This window comes from Canis lupus, unplaced genomic scaffold (assembly GCF_011100685.1).
Source record: "Canis lupus familiaris isolate Mischka breed German Shepherd unplaced genomic scaffold, alternate assembly UU_Cfam_GSD_1.0 chrUn_S1653H1847, whole genome shotgun sequence".
Taxonomy (NCBI): Eukaryota; Metazoa; Chordata; class Mammalia; order Carnivora; family Canidae; genus Canis; species Canis lupus.
The window spans coordinates 60,044-82,574 of record NW_023330498.1 but is presented as its reverse complement, the minus strand read 5'-3'; the positions used below and the strand labels follow the sequence as shown (position 1 = coordinate 82,574).

At 47.6% G+C, this 22,531-nt stretch overlaps 1 protein-coding gene and 1 long non-coding RNA gene across 19 annotated transcripts in view; one reads left to right on the top strand and one right to left on the bottom strand.

Moving 5' to 3' along the window:
* The first annotated feature begins 1,953 nt into the window (after positions 1 to 1,953).
* LOC119878477 lies at positions 1,954 to 3,564 on the top strand. The gene is made up of 3 exons (XR_005386941.1): positions 1,954 to 1,997; positions 2,464 to 2,546; positions 3,274 to 3,564. It is a non-coding gene; the product is annotated as an uncharacterized LOC119878477 (long non-coding RNA).
* Positions 3,565 to 8,335: 4,771 nt separating this feature from the next.
* Positions 8,336 to 22,531, bottom strand: part of FAM156A (family with sequence similarity 156 member A) — a 58,194-nt gene continuing 43,998 nt past the window's right edge. For 2 of the 18 annotated variants that reach the window (XM_038589095.1, XM_038589094.1), the window contains one exon: positions 8,336 to 9,710. In XM_038589095.1, coding sequence (XP_038445023.1) covers positions 9,027 to 9,710 — 684 coding nt within the window. In that variant the 3' untranslated portion in view covers positions 8,336 to 9,026. Of the gene's footprint in view, positions 9,789 to 9,869; positions 10,013 to 12,700; positions 12,736 to 14,462; positions 14,526 to 14,558; positions 14,619 to 16,417; positions 16,632 to 17,375; positions 17,565 to 19,608; positions 19,856 to 22,531 lie in introns of those variants that run through there. The other 16 variants (XM_038589106.1, XM_038589097.1, XM_038589107.1 and 13 more) reach the window with 16 other exon arrangements.

The following is a 22,531-nucleotide window of genomic DNA, read 5'->3' as shown; positions in this document are numbered from 1 at the left end:
TCGGTCAGAGGACTAAATGAACCAAAGTGCCCTTGTGGTCTGAGGAGCAGGAGTGAGTCTGTGATCTGAGCTCAGCCATCCCCACTGGGTTTTTCCTCTGCCCACGGCCCATTCAAGCCATCCATGGAAAAGGAGATTAGGGGTGCTTGTCTTATTCTCTGCTTTAACTCAGGAAGCTTTTACCATTCACAGACGGACCCCCAGAGCAGATGGCAGAAAGAAGAGAGGCCCACATGGACACACATAAGGGAGTAATTGACTCAAATGAGGTGAGCTGGGTCTCCTCATGGCCATCCTGGCCCTCCACCGGTAATTTCTCCTTTCACAACACACTCACTCACTTCAGGGCCTGAGTTCTGGAGCTGGGCTTCAGAAAATGTTTCCAGAGCCAGAGTAGGAAGCCTGGAGGTGTGTGCCTAAGAGCCAGCGGTTTTTCTTAGAAGGAGAGGTTTTTCCCTTCTTATGTCTTTTGAAGGTCAATCATGTCAGTTTCCTCCAGGGAGCCAAGAGGCCTAGGTGAGAATCTCAGTAGTTGCTGGCAGACCCAGCAAATATCCCCCAGATCCTTTCCTGGGTGCTGGGTCCTCAGAATATCTAATCTTCAAGGGAGATCCTCCCTTTGTCCCCTAGACCTGGCACGGCCTCAAGTAGGGACACTGGCTTTTCTTTGGAGTGAGCAGCAATCAGATGCTCCAGTATAGGACACATGTCACAGCTCCAGTTGCTGCACTGGCCCCAGGGTTGTTCTGTCCATGGAGGGGAGACCATTAGGTACTGCCACCGCACAGTCATGCAGCAGGAACAGTATCCCACAGGCTTTCGTTAGAGGAAGCTGGAGGAGGTTAAAACACACTGACTTAGACCCGTTGCCCCATGTGGTTCTTGGAACTCAGGAAGTCATGCTTTCCACCCTCTTTCATCTGACTGAGACAGTGGTGCCCTGAAGCCCTAGGGCCTCTCTAATGGAATCCAGGGTCTAGTCCTGAAGAAGCCACCGGCCTCTCATGTCACTCGGGGGATGGGAGGGGTCAACCTGGAGCAAGGGTTCGGTCTCATCACAGTCGTGGTCCACCTGGCCTCCCTTCCTCATCTGGCCTCCTCTCAGATAATGACCCCATCCCTCCCTTCCCCATCCAGCAGGGGTAAGGAGCTTTGGAATGCTGGGGTTTCCTTCACAAAGATGTGAGCTCTGATAGTGCCTGGGCTGTGGCCACGTAAGCAGTGGCTGAAGTCGCCTTCAGACTGGACCTTGGTCCTTAGCCTAAGAGCATGCACCTGAGTTACTGCATGGTGGCCTGAACAGTGGCCCTTGTGTAAGAGATCTTCAAAACACCTCCAGATCTGGGCCACTCCCTGTGCTTCCAACAACCCGCTGGAGCCGGCACACTGCATCCCCTTCATGGTGATCTGAGAACTACACTCTGATCCCAGCTTGGCAGGGGCCAGAGTCACAGGGCAGTCCTGTTCTGCTGCTCTATGGCCCAGACTCTCTGTTCCTCACTGGAAGGACCCCAAAGCCCAGCCTGAACACCACCAGATAGGACATGTTGAGGCCAATCTCATGATCAGGCCTTAGTTTTACAGACAATTCAGACTGTCCAGGCCAGGATCACAGGCGAGGTTCCTGCGAATCAAGAGAAACCTCTCTGTCGCAGGCACTCTGTCTAAATTTGTGGCCAAATACCCACGTACCCATGTCTGCCATCGCCTAAACCCCCAGTCCCCTTACATCCAGTGCCCTCAATAGCAGCACTGCTCTGAGAGCCCCCCAGCAGGACTCCTGCCCTCTGATGCCACCTCTGCCACCACTTCCCAACCGCTCCCTCTCCATTTCACTCTAGTCTGATAACCCCATGTTGGACTCTCCCCGGACACCAGCCATTGGGGCTTTTACCTGGAAGATGATGAATCTCTGAAGCCATATCTCCGTGGGTCACAGAAGCACGGCTTGTTTCATCTGTACCTCCTTCTATTCCGGTGGCTCTTCCCATCAACAGGTCTACCGAAGAAAATGTCTGCTGGGCCCCAGAACCCGTGGGCTGAACCTGTGGGGCATCAATACTCAGAGGGCCCAGAAGCCCTGCCAATCTGCAGATGACCCCAGACCCACATTCCCCATCTCACGGGTGGGCACTGCCATCCACCCAATTCCTTAAGGTGAAATCCTGGGGGTGCTGCCTGTGTGCCTCTCCATAGCCCCAGGACTCTCTGGGACGTGCTCTGGAAAAGGCCAGACCATGATCTCACGTTGCCACAGATGTGCAAAAGTCCCCCATGAGGGACCCTTCTGGGCAGATACAGTCTCAGCGGGTCCTAGCAGCTTGGGAATGCCCCTGATTTGGGCGAGGTTCCCCACAGGAATTCCCGAGAAGACCTGGGCCCTGTAATATACCTGGGAGTTTGAAATCCTCATCTTCTGTTAAGAATTCACTGTCTAAACTCTATTTCTATTTGGCATAGCAGTAAGCCCGGGATTTCGAACACAGGAGTTGAATATCCGGAAGAAATCGCTCAAAGGGAAAGTTTGGGGAGGCACGTGTTCATGGGTGAGCATGAAACAAGGGATTGCTCAATTTTACTTTTCATCATAAGTACCTGGACCTGTGTGGGCCCTTATCTGAGCATGGGAATGAATTTTGCAACAGAAATTATACTAGAAAGTTAAAAAATGCAACTCCGTAAACTTGGCAGATAAGCCTGACAGCTGATCCATCTCCATCAACTGATACAAATTTCAGCCAACACATTTTCAAAGAATTACTGTGATCTCTGATGAAGTTATCTGTACAGTGTTTTCTCCAATCTTAAAGTAACTAAGCACAAAGGATCTTGATAAGAAATAAAAAGTAATACGTTTCATTAGCAAATCCAGTGTTTTAACTTCACACTTGGGTTTTTAGGAACTTTGAGAGCAGCAAAAACAATGTAGTTTTAATGCCCGAATTTACTTTGAAGTGCTTTTCCTTTCCTCACAGCCTATGAGATCTGCCGACCACAGCAGGTAATGATGAAAACCTGCTTGCCTTATGAGGGGAGTCTCAAATTTCTGACTGGAGGTTTTCTCCCTAAGGACGGTTCTGTTGCCACAGCTGCAAACTAGGTTCTCATAGAAGTTTCCAAATAATGGTCACGCTGGGGGCACATTCCAGACTCTCTAAATCAGACTCTCTGGGGATGGAGCACCAGCATCGGTCCCTCTTTTTTTTTTTTTTAATTATTAGTAAGTTTTAAATTTTACTTCCAGTATACTTAACATGGTGTTCTATGTTTCAGGTGTCCAGTACAGTGACTCAACAATTCCATACATCACCGGGTTCTCATCAGGACAAGTGCCCTCCTTCTTCCCCAGCTGTTTTGTTAAATTCCACCAGTGAAATCATATGATACTTGTCTTTCTTCTTATTTCGCTTAGCGTAATAATCTCTAGCTTCATCTGTGTTGTTTCAAATGGGAAGATTTCATTCTCTTTTATGGCTGCATAATATTCCATTGTATGTGTACACACCACATCTTCCTTATCCATTCATCTATCCATGGACGCTTGGGCTGCTTCCACGATTTGGTTGTTGTAAACAATGCTGCTATGAACGCAGGGGTGCATGTACCCCTTTGAATTAGTGTTTTTGTATTTCTGGGTAAATACCCAGCAATGTGATTGCTGGATCATAGGGTAGTTCTATTTTTAACTTTATTAGGAGCCTCCAGACTCTTTTCTAGAGCGACTGCACCAGTTTCTGGGACCCACGGAATCATGACCTGAGCCAAAGGCAGGTGCTTAACCCACTGAACCTCCCAGGCGCCCTGGTGTTGAGTTGTTTGTAAATTGCTCCAGGAAAGAGTCGCTGTGCAGCTGAGCTTGAGAAGCATTGCTGAGCTTCACCTGTCCGGCGTTAAACAGAATCTTGGACTTTAGGGCCGTATGTACTACTACAAAATTAAAAAAAAAATTCCTTATGTGTCTTCTCTTGCAGAAATTTTTTTTTCTTTTTTAATTTGAGTCTAGTTGACACACAATGTTACATGAGTTGCAGGTCCATATCACAGTGATTCACCATCTCTAGTATTATGCTCTGCTCCCCACAAGCGTAGCTACCATCTGTCACCATACAGTGCTATTCCAATACCATGGACCATATTCCCTATGCTGTGCCTTTCATCCAGTGACTTACTCATTCCTTCCCTGGAAGCCTGTATCTCACCCTCCCCTTCACTCAACTTTCCCATCTACCACCCCCCTTCAGTTGGCTTTCTGTGTTCACATGTCAAGAGCTATTTGTGACATATTTATTTTACACCATATTTAGAACAATTTCAAGGACTCAGAGTGTGTTTGTGTGGCAATGTCCCCTTCCTTACATGACAGGCAGGGGGAGGGGGGTGGGGAGGGCCTTGAGGATGGACAGGCAGCAGGATTTCCATTGTCTTGGTCACCCCTCTGCTGTGGATGCCCCCTGGCTTGCTGAGTGGATCAGGGAGCTCTGTATGTGTTGGGGGGGGGGGAACATCCCTCCCCACTCTACATGTCTTCCTGTGGCCAGAGGTTGAAGCTAACAGCGAGGCTGGTTGCCAGGGAATCCGCAGCCAGTTCTAAGTGATTCCTGAAGGATGGAAAATCCCGAAGAGGGTTTTCAGATGCACAATGGACTATGGGAGCCTGCCCACAGCCGTGGATTTCTGAGCCAACCACTATGTTCATCCAGTGGGTGTCTGTTTTTTTTTATTTTTTTAATTTTTATTTATTTATGATAGTCACACAGAGAGAGAGAGAGAGAGAGAGAGAGAGAGAGAGAGGCAGAGACACAGGCAGAGGGAGAAGCAGGCCCCATGCACCGGGAGCCCGATGTGGGATTCGATCCCGGGTCTCCAGGATCGCGCCCTGGGCCAAAGGCAGGCACCAAACCGCTGCGCCACCCAGGGATCCCCCAGTGGGTGTCTGTGCACGAGAACACAGAGTACACGCACGGATGTGTGCACTCACCATCACTCCTTTCTGTTGTGCACAGTGACTCAGTCTGGCGGGAGCAGCTAGCACACATGGAAGAGGCAGGTGATGATGGGTCCTGCAGGCAGGACCCAGAGAACGTGGGAAGAGAGATGGGACAGTTCCTTAGTTTTATAAAATCAACGGCGTACCTTTTCCTCTATGACTTAGGCATCTGCATTCCATTTTCTAAAGCCTATCATTTACATACCACAAAATCCACCCAATAAAAGGGTTCAATGTAGGGACTTGTAGCAGATTTACAGAATTGTGCTTCCATCACCACGATTCAGTTTTACAACATTTCCATCACTCCAGAAAGACCCTGTGTACCCGTCAGGACTCAACTCCCATTACCACCTCTAGGCTGAGGCAAAATCTAATGTTCTCTCTGGGCATTTCCTCTAAACTGTCTCTTGCTTCAAGTGGACTTTTGTGTCTGTGTTCTTTCACTTAGCAGAACACTGTGGAGGCTCATCCATGTTGTAGCAGACATCAGAAGGTCACCTCTCTTTGTAGGTCAGTGCCATTCTACTGCATGCTATGCCACATTTTGATTATCCTTTTACCAGTTGACAGGCATTTAGACGGTTTCCTTTTTGTTGTTGTTGTTGTTGCTGCTGTGAACGTCTGAGTACAAGTCTTTGCCTGGCCATAGGTTTCGTTTCTAGTTTCTCCATGCCTTCATTCTTTGTCTTGCATGGTTGCAACTGGACAGAACCTTCAGCCAATTTTGGAAGGAAACGGTAGGGCCGACATCCTCACCTTAGTCTGGATCTCAAGGGGAAAGCATTCCTTCTTTCACTACTAAATATGATGTGACAAGAGACCTATTTTTCTTCTAGATACCCTTCATTAGAATGAGGACGTGCCCTTCCTTCTAGCCCTACTGTGGCTGAGCATTTGTATCACAAATGGGTCTTGATTTTTGTCAAATGTCTTTTCTTTGTCTATGATCAGATGGTTTTTGTCCTCATTACACTATGATGGTGTTTACCCTAACTGTATTTTGAATGTTAAAGCAATATTGCAACCTGGGATCAATCTCCCTAGCTTAGACACACACTGCCTTGTAAATGCTGCTGGATATGGTGTGCCACTTCGTTGAGGACTGACGTATGGACACCTGTGATAGATCTTGGCTACAGTTTACTTGTGTTGTCATGTCTGGCTTTGGTAGCAGGGTAATACTATCTTCATAGGATGAGTTAGGACATGTTCCCTCCTCTCTGTTCTGGAAGAGTCTGTGAAGGATGGATATTATCTCTTCCTACAGTTTAACAGAATTCAGCAATGATGCCAGCAGGACCAGGGCTTTGCTCTGCGGGGGGGGGGGGGGGGATTTTATTATTTTATTTTATTTTATTTTATTTTTGTATTTAGTCATTCACGAGAGACATACAGAGAGAGGCAGAGACACAGGAAGAGGGAGAAGCAGGCTCCTGGACGCAGGGAGCCCAATGTGGGACTTGATCCCCGGACCCCGGGATCACACCCGCCCTGAGCCAAAGGCAGACGCTCAACCACTGAACCACCCAGGCATCCCAAGTGGAGAGGCTTTTAATTCACAAATTCAATTTCTTTACTTGGGATAGGTACATTCAGATTTTCTCTGTGAGCATTCCATTTTACCTTCATTCTCTCCCTGGATTTTCTTGCCTCCTGGTGGCTCTGCCTCTGCCTCTGCTCTGGAACCTGGCATGCTGAATATTTCTAGACGTCACTGGATCCCGACTCCTAGCCAGTAACTTGGGACCGTATGCTGTATCAGATGGGACCCTCGGATATGCTGATACACTTGATATGTAGGCAAGGGGACAATGCCTTTGAGGTGGGGATGGGGTGGCACCAATGGGTCTCTCAGTTACACCCACCCACCCATTCTCCATGAGCCCCCAGGTAAGCCATAAGTCTGCATTCATAAGTCTGCGCTCACCCTCAGCAAGGCCCAGGTCCACACTGCCCCATCCTGATCCTTCCCACTCTCTCACCTCCTGGCAAGAGAGCTGCACAGGGGATCCATGACAGCTCTCTGCCACAGGTATGGGTGTCACAGCTCTCCCCGAGTCAAGGCTCAACTCCCAAGAGCCCTGACTGCCTTACAGTTATTCCAAACTTCCCTGCCCCAGCAGCCTGCCTAGCATGGAGGGGCGGGGGGCAGGGGGAGACAATGAAATCTTCATGAGTGGCTAAATATTTGATTTAGCCACAATCAAGTGGTTGGCTGCCTGGGCGAGGCCATCTTTTTACCATCTCTGTGAACTCTGCCATGTGTAGATGACTGCCCCCATCCCAGTGCATTCTGGAGAGGGTTCAAGGATGTAGCTAGGTTTGTGTGACGCTGAGCAAGTCACCCAACCTCTCTGTTCTCTGCTTTCCCATCTACTAATTGACCTTGAGTTCTTGCTCAATGATGAGTGTTTGGGAGCAGGTTACATAAGCTGCTCTATGGAAATATGTAGAATGGTGTCTGAGAGCTAGTACAGGATCGATAAAGTGAAATGCCATGTTACTCCTGCTAACCGCACCCAAGTGACCAGTCCGAATTTAGGTTTCAGAGTTTCAAGAAAGAAAAGTCCTACTTTATTTACCTTCTCCCTTCAAGTGGGAGACAAGCCTGGCAGGGTCAGTTGAGCTCCTAAGCTCTCCGACAAGATCACAAGTTCAGAGCATAATAAACATACCTGTCCTCAAGCCACTTCCCTCTGCAGTAGACTCATAGATGTCTGCAGCAACACAGCTGTGGTGGCTAACTAAAAATAGAGACTGTCAGAAAACAGAATGTGTTTTCAGTTCAGAGGAGTTGCATGGGCACTTCCTGGGTGCACAGCATTGGATTCTGTGTGTGTCGGGGGTGGGGGGAGGAGGAAGATTGATTCATTCATGCCTCCTGAAATGAAAAGGCACGTGTCTAAATCCTAAAATGACTCTTAAATATCTCCACGATGCTCTGCTTGTCAAGCAGCAGTCATGAAGCTGCTGTTCACATGCGGTGACTCAGGGACACCAGGCAATGAAGGCAGAATGGCTCCTGAAGATCCTGTGGCCAGGGCAACCAGCACCATCCCACAGGACCTCCTACTGTGGCCAGTGGACTCTGCTGTGGCCAGGAAGACTCTCTTCCACTGGCTCCACCTGGATGATCTGAAGGCTGGTCCTCCTGCAGGGCCACCAAGGGTGACTTGACGGGGCTCCCTGGTGCCCTTCCCGTCCCTTGCTCCAAATCCGCACAATTTAGAGCTCATCCCATAAACCACCATGATCTACTGCTGTAGGACTGAAATGTCGTGGTCTCACAAACAAACAACAAACAAACAACAAACCAGTATGGATCAAGAAACCAGAATCAAAAGCTATTTTCCTTTCTTATGTATATTTATTAGGTATGCACAATGAGGTAACCCATCAGAAACTCCGCCAAGGAGAATACAATCAATGTTACAAAGCAGGGAAACACTGATCTACAGTTAGCTCAGCATATTCATAATGGCTTACACAGATAACACAATGGTGAAACACCACGTTCCAGTCCCGCGTCCCTTTCTGCACGTTGTTTAGCATCAGATTCTTGGAAGTGGATCTCAGTTGAGCACACGCTGCATTCCGGCAGAACTAGTGTTGCTTCTGGGAGGCAGTCAGTGAAATGGCACAAAAGCACATGGCCATCAACAGGGCATTCATGCTACAGAGAAACCTGGTATCTTATTGACAACAAGGCAGGGAGGAGAGACAGAGATCTGGGGTGGGAAAGTGACAACATGCATCATGGGAGCCATAATACAGAAGTTAAGGACCTCTGGTATGCAGTGTTCCATAGAAAGCCCCACGGTGATCCAGAAACTCCAGGCAGGAAAAAGTAAGACCTTCCTGGGATTGGATCCATGCTCACACTGACAGAGTTTTCAGTCCTCACACTGCTCTTATTTCTCTACCTTCTCTGATTGCTTCCTGTTTGGTCCCCAACAGGAATCCGGGCTCAGGATCTGGCAACACCGGCAACCATGTCCAAATCCACTCAGATCTCTGCTACATGAGGATGAGAGCCTCAGTTTTCCTTCAACCACTGTTTTAGGAGCCTCTGAAACATTCTTTTGCTTTCCTGCTGCATCTCCAGTTGGAGCTTCTCCTCTCTCTCCTGCTGTTGGAGCACCCCTTCAGGCAGAAGGCCAGGCCGGTTGGTCCCCAGGCTGAGGGTCAAGCCGCTGAGGCCCTGCACCAGCGTTTCCCAGGAGGAAGGATGTGGGGCCCCTTTCCTCTCTGCAGGCATCCCAGAGACATTGGGCCTATGGCTCTGGCAGTATCGACATTCACATCGGAATCCGTTCTGATCTCTATCACCTGATGAAGAGATCCTGGCATTTCTTTCAACCCGATAAGGTGCCACGTGATCAAGGTGTCGCCGTCTCATGTGCCCCAGAAGTGTTCTCTTCCTCTGAGGGGATGCTGACCTTTCCCAGCGCCTCTCCTGTAGGGTCTTGTCATCCCTGTACTGCTGCTGGAGCAGCCCCTCTGGCAGAGGGGCAGGGTATTTGGGGCCAGGACTGCTTTTGAGGTCCCCGAGGCCCATCATCAGCAGTTCTGAGAAGGAAGGAGGGGAGGCTGCTGTGACTTCCCGGGAAGTCTCTTCAGAGATCACTGGGGAAGATTCCGAAATCAGTGTTGGGTTACACTTCTGGAGTGGATCCATGGAGGTGTAGTTGGTGCTCATAGCTCCACCTGGCCCTTGGGTCTAGAGAGGAAGGTGAAGGTGAAGGCTGTCAAAGAGCTGGAAGATAGCAAGGGAAGGGCACGGCCAGAAGAGCCCAGACTGCAACACATGGCGATAAAAGAAGAAAGAAAACCCGTTATTATTCCTCTGACTTAACCTTTCCGTGCCATCGTCTCCTACCTGTTAAATGGGGGCAACAATGAGCTCTACTCCCTAGGATGGTTCTGTGGTTTAAATGAGATAATACGTTTCCAAGAGCTCAGAAGACTGATGGCATATGATCAGGGTCTTAGAAGCGTGATCCGTTATGGCGTCCACATGACCTATAATGCAAAATGATGCCCTGCAGTCAACCATGGTGATTCCCTGCTGACATTTTTTAAAAAGATTTTATTTATTTATTCATGAGAGACACACACACAGAGAGGCAGGGACATAGGCAGAGAGAGAAGCAGGCTCCATGCAGGGAGCCCGATGTGGGAGTTGATCCCGGGACTCCAGGATCTCGCCCTGGGCCGAAGGCAGGTGCTCAACTGCTGAGGCACCCAGGTGTCCCCCTGCTGACTTTTTATATCTGTTCTCAAGCATAATTGTAAGGACAATCCATGTGTGGCTAGCATGTGCTCTCCTCGCAAGTGTTCGTGTACTTTTGAAAAGCAGACATTTGCTAAAACCTAAGTATTTCCACCACGGGGAGGGATACATTCTTTGGAATTTTCACTGGCTTTCATCTAGTTAAAAGGATGTTGAAGCCTATGGAAAGAATTTCAAAATCCCTAGGAAGAATAAGAATTTACTAAAGTATAAGAATGGAAATCAATGAAATTTCTGACAAGACAGATTAGAGAAACTCAAATCAAAAGTTGCTTCTTTGAAAGGATCGATAAAATTGACAAACCTCTCACAGGACGATGAAGGAAATGAAGAAAGAGAGGGAACAAAAGCAAGATACAGCACACTTCCTGCTTTCTAGCCAAATGACAGAGCCAGAGTAATCAGAACAGTGTGGCACTGGCATAAAAACTGACACACAGACCAATGGAACAGAATCGAGAGCCCAGAAATAACCCTATGCATATATGGTCAACTAATATTTGACACAGGGGTCAAGAATACTCAATGGAGAAAAGATATCCTCTTCAATAAATAGTGCTGGGAAAATGGCATATTCACATGTCAAAGAATAAAGCTGGATTCCTGACTTACACTCAACAAAAATCAATTTGACATAGATTAAAGACTTAAATGTGGGGCACCTGGGTGGCTCAGTGGTTGGGCATCTGCCTGTGGCTCAGGGCGTGGTCCCGGGGTCCCGGGATTGGGTCCCGCATCAGGCTCCTCATGGGGAGCCTGGTTCTCCCTATGCCTATGTCTCTGTCTCTCTCTCTTTCTGCGTTTCTCATGAATAAATAAAATCTAAAAAAAAAAAAAAGACTTAAATGTAAGACTGGAAACTATAAAACTCCTAGAAGAATACATAACAACAAAGCTCCTTGACATGGGTCTTGGCCATGAATTCTTGGATGTGACACTCAAACCACAGACAACACAATCAACAAGAAACTAGCAGATTACATCTCACTGGAAAGCTGCACACCAAAAAAAAAAAAAAAAAAAAAAAAAAAAGAAAGCTGCACACCAAAGAAACCGTCAACCAGGTGAAAAGATAACTTACAGGATGGGAAAAATATTTGCAAACCGTATGTCTGTCAAGGGGTTAATATGCAAAATATATAAAGAACTCATACAGCTCCATAGCAAAAAGGCTAACCGTTCAATGTAAAACTGAGTAAAGGATGTGGATAGACATTTTTCTAAAGAAGAGGTACAAATGGCCAATAGAGAGATGAAAAGTGCTCCAAACCAATAATTATCAGAGAAATGTGTGGGGAACCACCTGCGGAGCCTATCTGAGAACTGAATCTCGTAGTCCTCAGCACACTGGGGACATGGGAGATCCTGAGTCAGCACACTGACTCTTGACCACCTTGTTTTCCAGATACAGCTCCTCTGCTCCCCACCCCCTCCTCTGAGTCAACCGCCTATTCTTTTACCCTTTGAAGTAAACATGTTTTTCTCTGCTTCTCAAAGTCAATAATTCCTATAGCCAATCTGCTAATTCTCTTAATAAAAACTGGAGGAGACAGAGCCTCGGGGTCGGAGTCCGAGTCTGCTTTGAGTCCGAGTCCGAGTCTGACTCTCGGTCCCCCTGTCCCCCAGATTAAAATTCAGCAAGACTCCCGAGTCTTTCTTCATATCGTAGCCTCCGACTATCCTGGATCTGCGGCAGAAATGCAAACCCAAACCACAATGAGGTATCACCTCACACCTGTTAGAATGCCTAGTATTGAAAAAACAAGAGATAAAAATGCTGGCTTGGATGTGGAGAATAAAGAAATCATGGGGCACCTGGGTGGTGCATTTGGTTGAGCATCCAAACTCTTGGTTTCAGCTCGGGTTGTAATCTCAGGGTCCTGAGATGGAGACCTGAGTTGGGCTCCACGCTCAGCACAGAGCCTGCTTAAGTTTCCCTCTCTGCCCACCCAGCGCACTCTCTCCCTCTCAAATAATTAAATCTTTAAAAAAGAAAGAGGGGCACCTGGGTGGCTCAGTCAGTTAAGTGTCTGCCTTTGGCTCAGGTCATGATCCCAGGCTCCCTGCTCAGTGGGGAACCTGCTTCTCTCTCAAATAAATAAATAAAATCTTAAGGAAAAAAAGAAAAAAGAAATCCTGTACACTTTGGCACAAATGTATATTGGCACAGCACTACTGAAAACAGTATGGAGGGGCACCTGGGTGGCTCAGTTGGTTATGCATCTGCCTTTGGCTCAGGTCATGATCCTGGGGTCCCGGGATGGAGCCCCGTGTCAGGCTCTCTGCTCAGTGGGGAGTCTGCTTCTCCCTCTCCCTCTGTCCCTCCCCTTGCTCGTGCTCACTCTCTCTCAAATAAATGAATACAATATTTTAAAAAAATGTATGGAGATTCCTTAAAAACTTAAAAACAGAACTACCATATGATGCAGACATTCCACTTCTGAGAATATATCTGAAAGAGATAAAAACACTATGTCAAAGACATATCTGCACCCCATGTCCATAGCAGCATTATTTACAATAGCCAAGATATGGATACAACCCTAAGTGTCTTTTTTTTATAAAGATTTTATTTATTTATTCATGAGAAACACACACACACACACAGAGGCAGAGACACAGGCAGAGGGAGAAGCAGGCTCCATGCAGGATGCCTGACATGGGACTCGATCCCGGGTCTTCAGGATCACATCCTGGGCTGAAGGCGGCGCCAAACTGCTGGGCCACCCGGGCTGCCCCCCTAAGTGTTTTTGATGGATAAATGGATCAAGAACACACACACACACACACACACACACACACACACACCTACACACACCCGAATATTATTCAGCCATAAAAAAAGGAGAAAACCCTGCCATTTGTGACAACATAGATGGATCTTGAGGGCATTATGCTAAGTGAAATAAGCCAGAGAAAGACGCACATGGTATGATCGCACTCATACATGGAATTGGAAAAAGCCTCCTAAATATATAGAAAAAGACGTAAGATTTGTGGTTATCAGAGGTGGAGATTTGGGGAGGGAGAAAAAACTGGAAGATGTTGGTGAAATGGAACAAACATCCAGTTTTAAGATAAATAAGTGCTGGGGATATATTGTGCAACATGATGACTCTAGTTAATACTACTGTGTGATATAAATGAAAGTTGTTAAGAGGGTAAATCCTAACAGCTCCCTTCACAAGGAAAACACGGTTTTCTTTTTGTATCTATATGAGATGCTGGATGCCAAATAAGCTTATTCTGGTAATCCTTTCATGATACATGGAAGTAAAAGTATTATGCTGTATCCCATATGAGCCGCTGCGTGTCAGTTATATCTCAAGAGAACTGGAGAAAAAGAGAGGGAAAGAGGGAGAGAAGAAATAAGTTTCCTTTTCTAAAAAATTTTATTATTTATTCATGAGAATACACAGAGAGGAGATAGAGAGAGAGGCAGAGGGAGAAGCAGGCTCCATGCAGGGAGCCCGATGTGGGACTTGATCCGGGGTCTCCAGGGTCATGCCCTGGGATGAAGGCAGGCGCTAAACTGCTGAGCCACCCGGGCCGCCCAGAAATAAGTTTCCAATAGCAGGAATGAAAGAAGAGATTTCACTAGAGACCCAGCAAATATGAAAGAAATGATAAAGCAATATTACATTCAATTCCACATATATAAATGCAACAACTCGGAAATGGATTGATTATCCAAAACCTATAAACTGCCAAAACTCACCCAAGGTGAAGTAACATGCAGAGTTCACTACCGTTCACAGAAATTGAATCAGTTGTTAAAAACTTTGACGAAAATCCCAGATGGTATCAATGGTGAATTCCACCAATTATCGACAGGAAAAACGCATGCATGCACAAATTCTACACAATTTCCTCCAGAAAACAGAAGCAGAGGAAACACTTGCAAGTGATTTATGAGGCTAGCATTTCACTGACACCAGGAAAACTACTGACCAATAATCTTTCTCATCACAAGTACAAAATTCCTCCACAAAATACCAGCAATGGAATCCAGCAATATTCAGAGAAAATACACCACGATCAAGTGGGTTAGCACAGGAAAGCAAGGGTGGTTCAATAACTGAAACCCAAGCGACATAATCGCCAGATTTAGAATATAACTGGTTAATCAATGTCATCTCCAGTTTAAGATGAAAGAGTAAAGAGAAGAATAAGGGGCACCTGGGTGGCTCAGTGGTTGAGCATCTGCCTTTGGCTCAGGTTGTGATCTCAGGGTCCTGGAATCGAGTCTTGCATCGGGCTTCCCACAGGGATCCTCCTGCTTCTCCTTCTTATGTCTCAGCCTTTCTGTGTCTCTAATGGATAAATAAATAAAATCTAAAAATAAAAATAAAAATTGAAAATAAATAAGAATGAGAGACTCAATGCTACACCTACCAAAATTCCAATGGCATTTCTCAGTAACAGAAAAACAATCCTAGGGATCCCTGGGTGGCTCAGTGGTTGAGTGTCTGCCTTCACCTCAGGTCGTGATTCAGGGGTCCTAGGACCGAGTTCTGCACTGGCTCCCCATGGGGAGCCTGCTTCTCCCTCTCCCTATGTCTCTGCCTCTCTCTGTGCCTGTCATTAATAAATAAATAAAATCTTTTTTTTTTAATAAGAAAGAAAAACAATCCCAAAATGCATCTGGAACAACAGAAGACCTTGAACAGCCAAGGCAACCTTGAGGAAGAACACAGTTGGAGGTACCAAAGTTCTTATTTCAAAACACAGCACAAGGCTATGTAGTAGTCAGTCAGTATGGTACGGACAGAAAGACAGACACAGACCAATGGAACAGAGTAGCAGCCAGAAATAAACCCAATGTGTATAAAGTCAGCTGAGCTTGATGAGGACACCAATGATACACCATGGGGAAAGGACAGTCTTTTGACAAATGGCGCCGGGAAAACAGGATACCCAAGTGTAAAAGGATGAAGCTGGACCCTATGCTACACCACACACGAAAATCAACCCAAAGAGGGCTGAATTTTAAATATAAGACCCGGCACTGTAAAACTCCTGAAAGGAAACATAGAGGAAAAGCTGCATGGCATTGGTCTTGGCAATGATCTCGTGGAAACGACACCAATGGCACAGGCAAGAAAAGCAAAAACTGCCACGTGGGACGACTTCAAACTTAAAAGCTTCTGCACAGCAAAGGAAACCACCAACAAAGCCAAAAGGCAATCTCCAAAATAGGAAACCACATATCTGATAAGGGGTTGATTTTCAATATTTCTAACAAGCATTTCTAACTCAACAAATAGCCAGAAAACAAACAAACCAATGTAAAAATGGGCAAAGGATGCAAATACACATTTCTTCAAAGAAGACATACAAATGGCCAAAAGGCATATGAAAAGTTGTGCCACATCACTAATCATCGGGGAAAGGCAAGTCAAAATAGCAATGAGATATCTCCCCACACATGAGAGGATGGTTATCGTCAAACCAAACAAACAGAAGATCACAAGTGTGGGTGGGCATGCAGAAACCTGGAACCCTTGCCCACTGTCAGTGGGAATGCAAACTGGTGCGGCCACGATGGAAAGTACTATGGAGGTTCCTCAAAAAACTGAAATTAGGGGTTCAAGTGCCTGCCTTCAGCAGAGGTCATGATCCCAGGGTCCTGGGATCAAGCCCTGCATTGGGCTCCCTGCTCAGCGGAGAGCCTGCTTCTCCCTCTCCCTCTGCTGCTCCTCCCTGCTCAGTGCTCACTCTATCTCATGTGCGCGCTCTCTCTCTCTCTCTCTTTCAAATAAATAAATAAATAAATAAATAAATAAATAAATAAATAAGTAAATAAATCTTAAAAACAACAACCCTGAAATTAAAACTGTTATAGGTTCCTATTCATCTCTGGGTACCCCCTTTCAAAGCAACAAGATCAAAAAGACAAAAAAACCTTCCATATCTTCCAGCAATCCCACTGCTCGGTATATGTCCAAAAAACCTGAAATCAGCGTCTCAAAGAGATGTCTGGAGTCACGTATTTATTGCAGCATTAATCACACACAGTAGCCAGGATAATGGAAACCACCCAACTGTCAATCAACAGAGGAATGGATAAGGGAAGTGTGGCACATATATACAATGGGATATTATCAGCTGCACAAAAGAGAAGGATATCTTACCATCTGCAGGCCGGGTGCTGTGGATTAAAGAAGCAGGACAGACAGCGCTGCCTCTTACTCCGTGCCTTCCATGTGCCAGGTAATATCAGCTAGGTGTTTCCCATCTATCGTCTCCTGCAGGTCTCCCAACAAACGTCGAGTAGGCAGAGTTACCGTCCTTCTACCAGGAGGACTTTGAGGCTGAAGGAGAGAGGCTGAAAGAGCAGGGTGTGACCTGGAATCCAGTGTGAGTGTAAACTGAATTCTGGGGTGGAAGGAGGGGAGTTTGGAGATGAATGCAGACACAGGGACACAGACCGCTCCAATGCCATATGGCAGCAATGAAGTGTCACATGCTCTGGTACCTGGCCCTGCACCCCCACCCCCACCCCTGCGCCAGAAGTGGCCCCTAGCTATCTGAGGCTAGAACTGGAGTGAACTGAATTGATGCACAGGATGGAAGATTATGTATACTTGTGTACATCATCGTGGGGAGACCCACGATGGAAAAGCCAGCCTCCTGGTGAAGGGTCATCTATGCGCGATGCAAAGAATGAGAAGAGTGTGGCACAGAAGGAGAGTCTCTATGGCAGAACTGAGACATCTGATGCTGTCTTTAGGTTCTTGGCTGCAGCTCATATGACGTGAAGCGTGACCTGCAACCTACCCCATGGCAGTATCAGTGGTGGTAGATAGGGAATGTGCCATGCCCAATTCTCTGAACCATCCTTGCATTACTTCGTTACATACTCAGAAATGCAATCTTGTTTGGTATTGTTATTACGAGGAATAATAAACCTATTTCACAGGAGAGTACAGTAAGGCAAAGAGGGCCAGGCCAAGTAAATTTCTCAAGAGGACATGACTGCAAGTGGCTGAACTGGGTTGGAAGGAAGGTTATCCAGGATCAGAGCTTGTGTCCTTACTACACAGCATGGCTCCCACAAACCAACAGATAACCAAATCCCATGATGCTCACCATATCAGGATGTCTGCTTTGTGCTGTGAGTAAAGAGGAACCCCCTCCTCAAGCGGGCTTAGGCACAAAGGCAATGCACAGTCACACAAAATGAAATCAGAAGGCAGGGTGGGCGCACGCGGGTCACACTCTGGGATCCAGTGATGCCAGCAAGGACACAGGCTCTTTCCAGCTCTGATCTGGCCTTTTCTGAAATAGATGTTCCAGGACCAACATCCAGATAGGGCAATGTTCAAGTGCAGAAAGAGGCTCTCTAATCCTGCACCTCTCCTATGAACAAGGAAGTCTCCCAGAAGTCTTCCAGCAAACATTCTCTTCCTTTCCCACTGGCCAGCGTGGGCCACACCCCCATCCCTCAGTCAGGAGGGAGTGGGAGGTGACGCCACATCTGTCCTGCATGAATGGATTGGGAAAGTAACGGCTGTGAGGAACACCTTCGCCTCATATTCGTTCTGGGGGCTCATGCAGCGTTTCTACCAGAAAGCCTTCTTCACCCACTTTCCTAACATCCTGGACAGCAGGCCTTCCCCTGAACTTCCACAACACCCTGCATTTCCCCTCTCCCAGCCTCAGCCCCACCCAGACATCAGAGGCGGATTATTTGTATCACTCACTAGTCCATGAGCTGACACAGTCAGAGATTTTGTCTTGTTCACCCATCAGAGCCTTAACCCCAGTGGGCATTCACAAATACCTACCAAATGGAATAAAGGAGAATGTGAGGTCCTTCCTAAACATCTCATTTGGTGTATCAACCCTGCAGAATCTATTTTCTCCATTGTCCCAAAGAAGAAAATGCTGGCATGGTGGGGTTAAGTGACAGCACAAGGCCTCACCTCCCGCAAGAGAAGAACCCCAGCCCAGGTGCATCCTGACTCCAGATGTATGGAGTGGCAATACCTCTCTGGATTATCTGTGATCCCCACAGTCTAACCTACAAAGTTAGCCCTAGGGAGTGAGCTCAGGCTTCACGAGGAGGCGACCTTTCAACAAAGATGTGAACGGGGAGAGAAGCCTGACAAGCAGACATCTGGGGTCAGGACTTTCCAGACAAGAGGGAAACAGCTGGGAAGAAGTGTATGAAGCAGAGGCTGCCAGGAGGTTGGGCCACTGGGGGCAGGGGCAGAGAGTGAGAGCCTCACAGGAAGTGGGGAGAGCAGAGGGTGACAGGCTTCTACTCAGCCAGCTGGACCCCAAAGGACACCCACGGATCACAGATGCTGAGTGACAACCTCTATCAGGCTGTAAGTCAGGCAGAGGAGGGACACGGAGAAGACCATTCAGAGAGAGGCAGGTTTGGGCAAAGGGCTGGAAGGACAGTGAGGAGGAGCGCCTCCTTCCGAGGCTGACAGCATTCATCTGCACTGACACCCCCTTCACCTGGTGCCCACATCCCTGTCTCCAAGGGCAGCTGTGCTCTAGCCACAGCATCACACACTTAATTAGCAGTCTGGATTCACTCAACAGCCCACCTCTTGGACAGGTCATTGTGCGCACCTACTATGTGCACTGGTAACTTTTGGTACTTGGAAAACATTCTCTGAGCTGACTGATGTTCCAAGGATCTTGACCCACGTTCCACCGTGAGATCACAACTGTGACTAATGAATGGGGCAACAGAGTGACCCACACAATTAAAATACCTGTGTGACCTCCTTTTTGTAAGCATCTGCAATTTAAGTTGGTACAAAAGATGCAATCTTCCTCCACCTCCCAAAAAGAATCAGAATACAGAGATGTCTTGTTTACGCCATTCCCCCGTGTCATTTTTTTTTAAAAGGTTTTACGTATTTATTCATGAGAGACACACAGAGAGAGGCAGAGGCATAGGCAGAGGGAGAAGTAGGCTTCCCACAGGGAGCCCGATGCAGGACTCGATCCCAGGACCCTGGGATCATGACCTGATGCAAAGGCAGATGCTCAACCACTGAGCCACCCAGGTGCTCCACCCTCCACGTCATTTGTAAGAGAGAAATAACTGGCACAATAACTACCCTTTATCATGAAGTTATAATGTCACCTTGGGTCAAGGTCCTTCACTCATTGAAGAAACACGTTCTAAGCACCACCTCAAACCATGTGTCTGTTTACTGAACACGGATTGGGGACGCAGGGACGAGTTAGCTATAGCCTGCCAGCAGATAGCCACCACATGTCCTGTGAGAAGAGTGATGGCGGAATTTAAGTCATGGTACCTCAGGTACACAGAGGAGGGCATCTTACCCCTACCTACCTGTACGTGCGTGTGTTTGGTCAGGACCACTTCTCAGGGGTCAGGATGCTGAGGCGGTAGGCACTCCGATCACCCACATTTTACAGACACGCAAGCTCAAGAACCGAGAGATTCCCCACAGGTAGAGCCAGATTTCAATCCTTGGTCTACTGAGCTCCAATCCACCATTGCAGTTCGGCCAGCTCCACAACCGTGATGCGGCCACTGAAAGTACTTCCTCTGCCTCTGATTGTCGCTCAGTTCATATCTGATAAACAGAACGAGACTGGTGGAGACCTAATTTGTGGGGTGGGGTTGACCCCAAAAGTCTCTCTATTAAGACAAAGGATCTCTCTGCGGGAACCCTGGAAGCTGAGGTCCTGCTTGGCTGTCGGCTCTGAGGCAAGCCTTCCATGCTAAGGGACTCCAGATCTGTTGCTTCAGGGCAGCTCCTCACAGGGCAGAGGCAGAGTCTTAGAACCTTTGGGGGTTGCTTTATACCCTGCTGGGTGCCTGCATTTCAAGGTGGACATGGTGTTGGGACCATGATGACTATGGAATCATGGAACAGTATCTGCATTTCAGCACCTGAAACACAACCCCGCTGTGTCACTGTGAGTGCAAAGACTGGCTTTGGAGTCAGGCAAAAAGGAGGTGTGCTTCCCAGATCCACCCTCTCCTGCTTCAGCAACCTAACGCCTTTCAGTTTGTTTTCCTGTCTACAGAAGGTGGGCTTTGACACTTACCAAAGACCTGAGTCTTTGGGGAATCAAACTGTATATACCCCGCACACCTTAGTTCCTCAAGCTAGGCTGCAGGGAGAGCCCATCACACCGTGCCCTGTGTTAGGGACATGCCAGCGACAGAGGGAAGTATGCCAGGCGCCTAGGAGTCTAGTTCCACCCTCTGGCCGGGCTTGGGGGTTGGGGTAGTGCTGGTTGGATGAGTGGTTCCATCTTTTCTTTTGTCCAATGCACACACTTCATCTCATACCGAGGTGTGCTGTGTTCAGAGGGGTTGTACTGAGTGAGGTTAATCCTCACAGTTGAGCCTATGGCATGTTGAACCAGCAGTGGGTTCACACTCTCCACTGGACGCTGTAGGAACCGACATAGTTTTCTCCAGGGGTTGCTGACACCTGGTAGGGGCCCCTAGGGAGCCATATGAAGGCACTGTCAGACTCCCTTGGAGAGTTCCCATAGGTGCAGGCAGCTAGCCTCCTTGATGGCCACAGCGACTAATAAATCCAACCCGCTGTAAAGGAAAGACCAGTTACAATCCTTCCTCTTGTCCTAGCAGAAAACTCCAATGGCACTTCACAGTGGAAAAATGAGCTCATCAAGACAAAGTCCAAGGGAGGCAGCTGAAGGGCTGCTTAATTTCCTGGGTCACAGGTGCCATAAAGTGACATAATCTTTCCATGTTTCTGTTTATCCCTCCTCACTGGAAGGTAGGACCCCTAGGCATCAGGAAAGTGTGTGCCACATTCCAAACTCCGAGTTCAAATGCATCACAGGCGCCACATAAATTGAGGTATGATCTTTGCTGTGTGTAATCCTATTCTATGCAATCCTATTCTTTTCCAGAGAAACTGGGCTGTCCGCTTGCATTTCCAATTAGCTCACTGGGAACCAGAGTAAAATATCTGCCCATTTGGGGAATTTATAATGAAGTCTCCATCACTTCTATTCAGTAAAAAGTTCTGTGAACAGTGCCTTTTCATCCAGGTACTCCTCAGGTTAAATGGAAATTGCTCTCTACTGAACCTGACAGCTGAACATAGGTAGGAATCAGGCAAATGAAGTGAATGTTCGATCTACAGGGGATGGCATGTGCGGGGCTGGGGAAATGAGAGGCAGGGAGAAGAGAGTCCACTGGCCATCTACTGAACAGGAAGAGGTTGACGGGGGCTGGAATGTGGAGTGGTGGTGGAGCAGGAGGCGGTCTGCTGAGGATGAGGCTTTGGAGGGTAGGGAGTAAGGAAGGGGACTGTGCTCAGTCCGGGAGGCTGGACGTTATCCTAACAACAGCAGGAAGCCCCTGCAGAGTTTTGAGCAGGGTAGACGAGACCAGATTAGGATTTGAGAAAGGTCCCTCAGGCAGTGGGATGAAAAAATCTGTGGCCAAGGGTTAAGATTGGTGGTAATTATCAAGCAGAGATGAGGTCATCTGGACTAGGGAATTAACCATAGTGATGGAAGAACTAAGTGTCAAGATCTTATTTAGAAGGGTGGAGGAGGTTGGATTGGCCGGGCTTGGTGATTGAGCGGATGGTGAGAGAGGCAGCAGGGAAGGATGGCTTTAAGGATGCCTGGCCTAAGCAGCTGGGTAGAAGGTTGCTTTTCACTGAGTTTGGCAACACCAGAGGACATGGAGATGCGTGGGGAGTGGGGGTGGGCACGTTCAGCTTTGGAGATGTTGTGTATTCTTAGCCCGTGGGACGACTGACTGTTAAGTAGTCACTCAGTACCCCCAGTGAACTGGGGGAGCTCTCCTAGCCTCTCTGTGCCTGGGATGCCTCATTTGGAATAGAAGAATGATAGCAAAAAATTAGGAAAAACAGCTAATTTCGGTTTCATGTCCTCTAGGATAATGTTCTCCCTTTGCACAGCAGAGTGCTGTTTTATAGTTAAGTACTCCCTAGGGAAATGGGCCCCTCTCTACTTATCCATATATTCATTGGTTTGTTTAACTGCCTTGTGTGTTTTCAGCATTCAGCATGCATTGCCAGTGCTAAAAGAAAAACAATGAATTCAAAGCAACCTGTTTTATCACACGTGTGCCGTAGGTTAGCCCATCAGCCTGTCTCTCAGAGATTCAGCCCCCTTCAGACCCTCCAGTCTTCTTCCTGTAGCCTCACCCCCTCAGGGGTGGCAGGTGAGACTTTGGGACCTACTTTCTCCAACACTTGCCTTCGTTCTGAAGTCCTCTCCAGTGTCCCAAA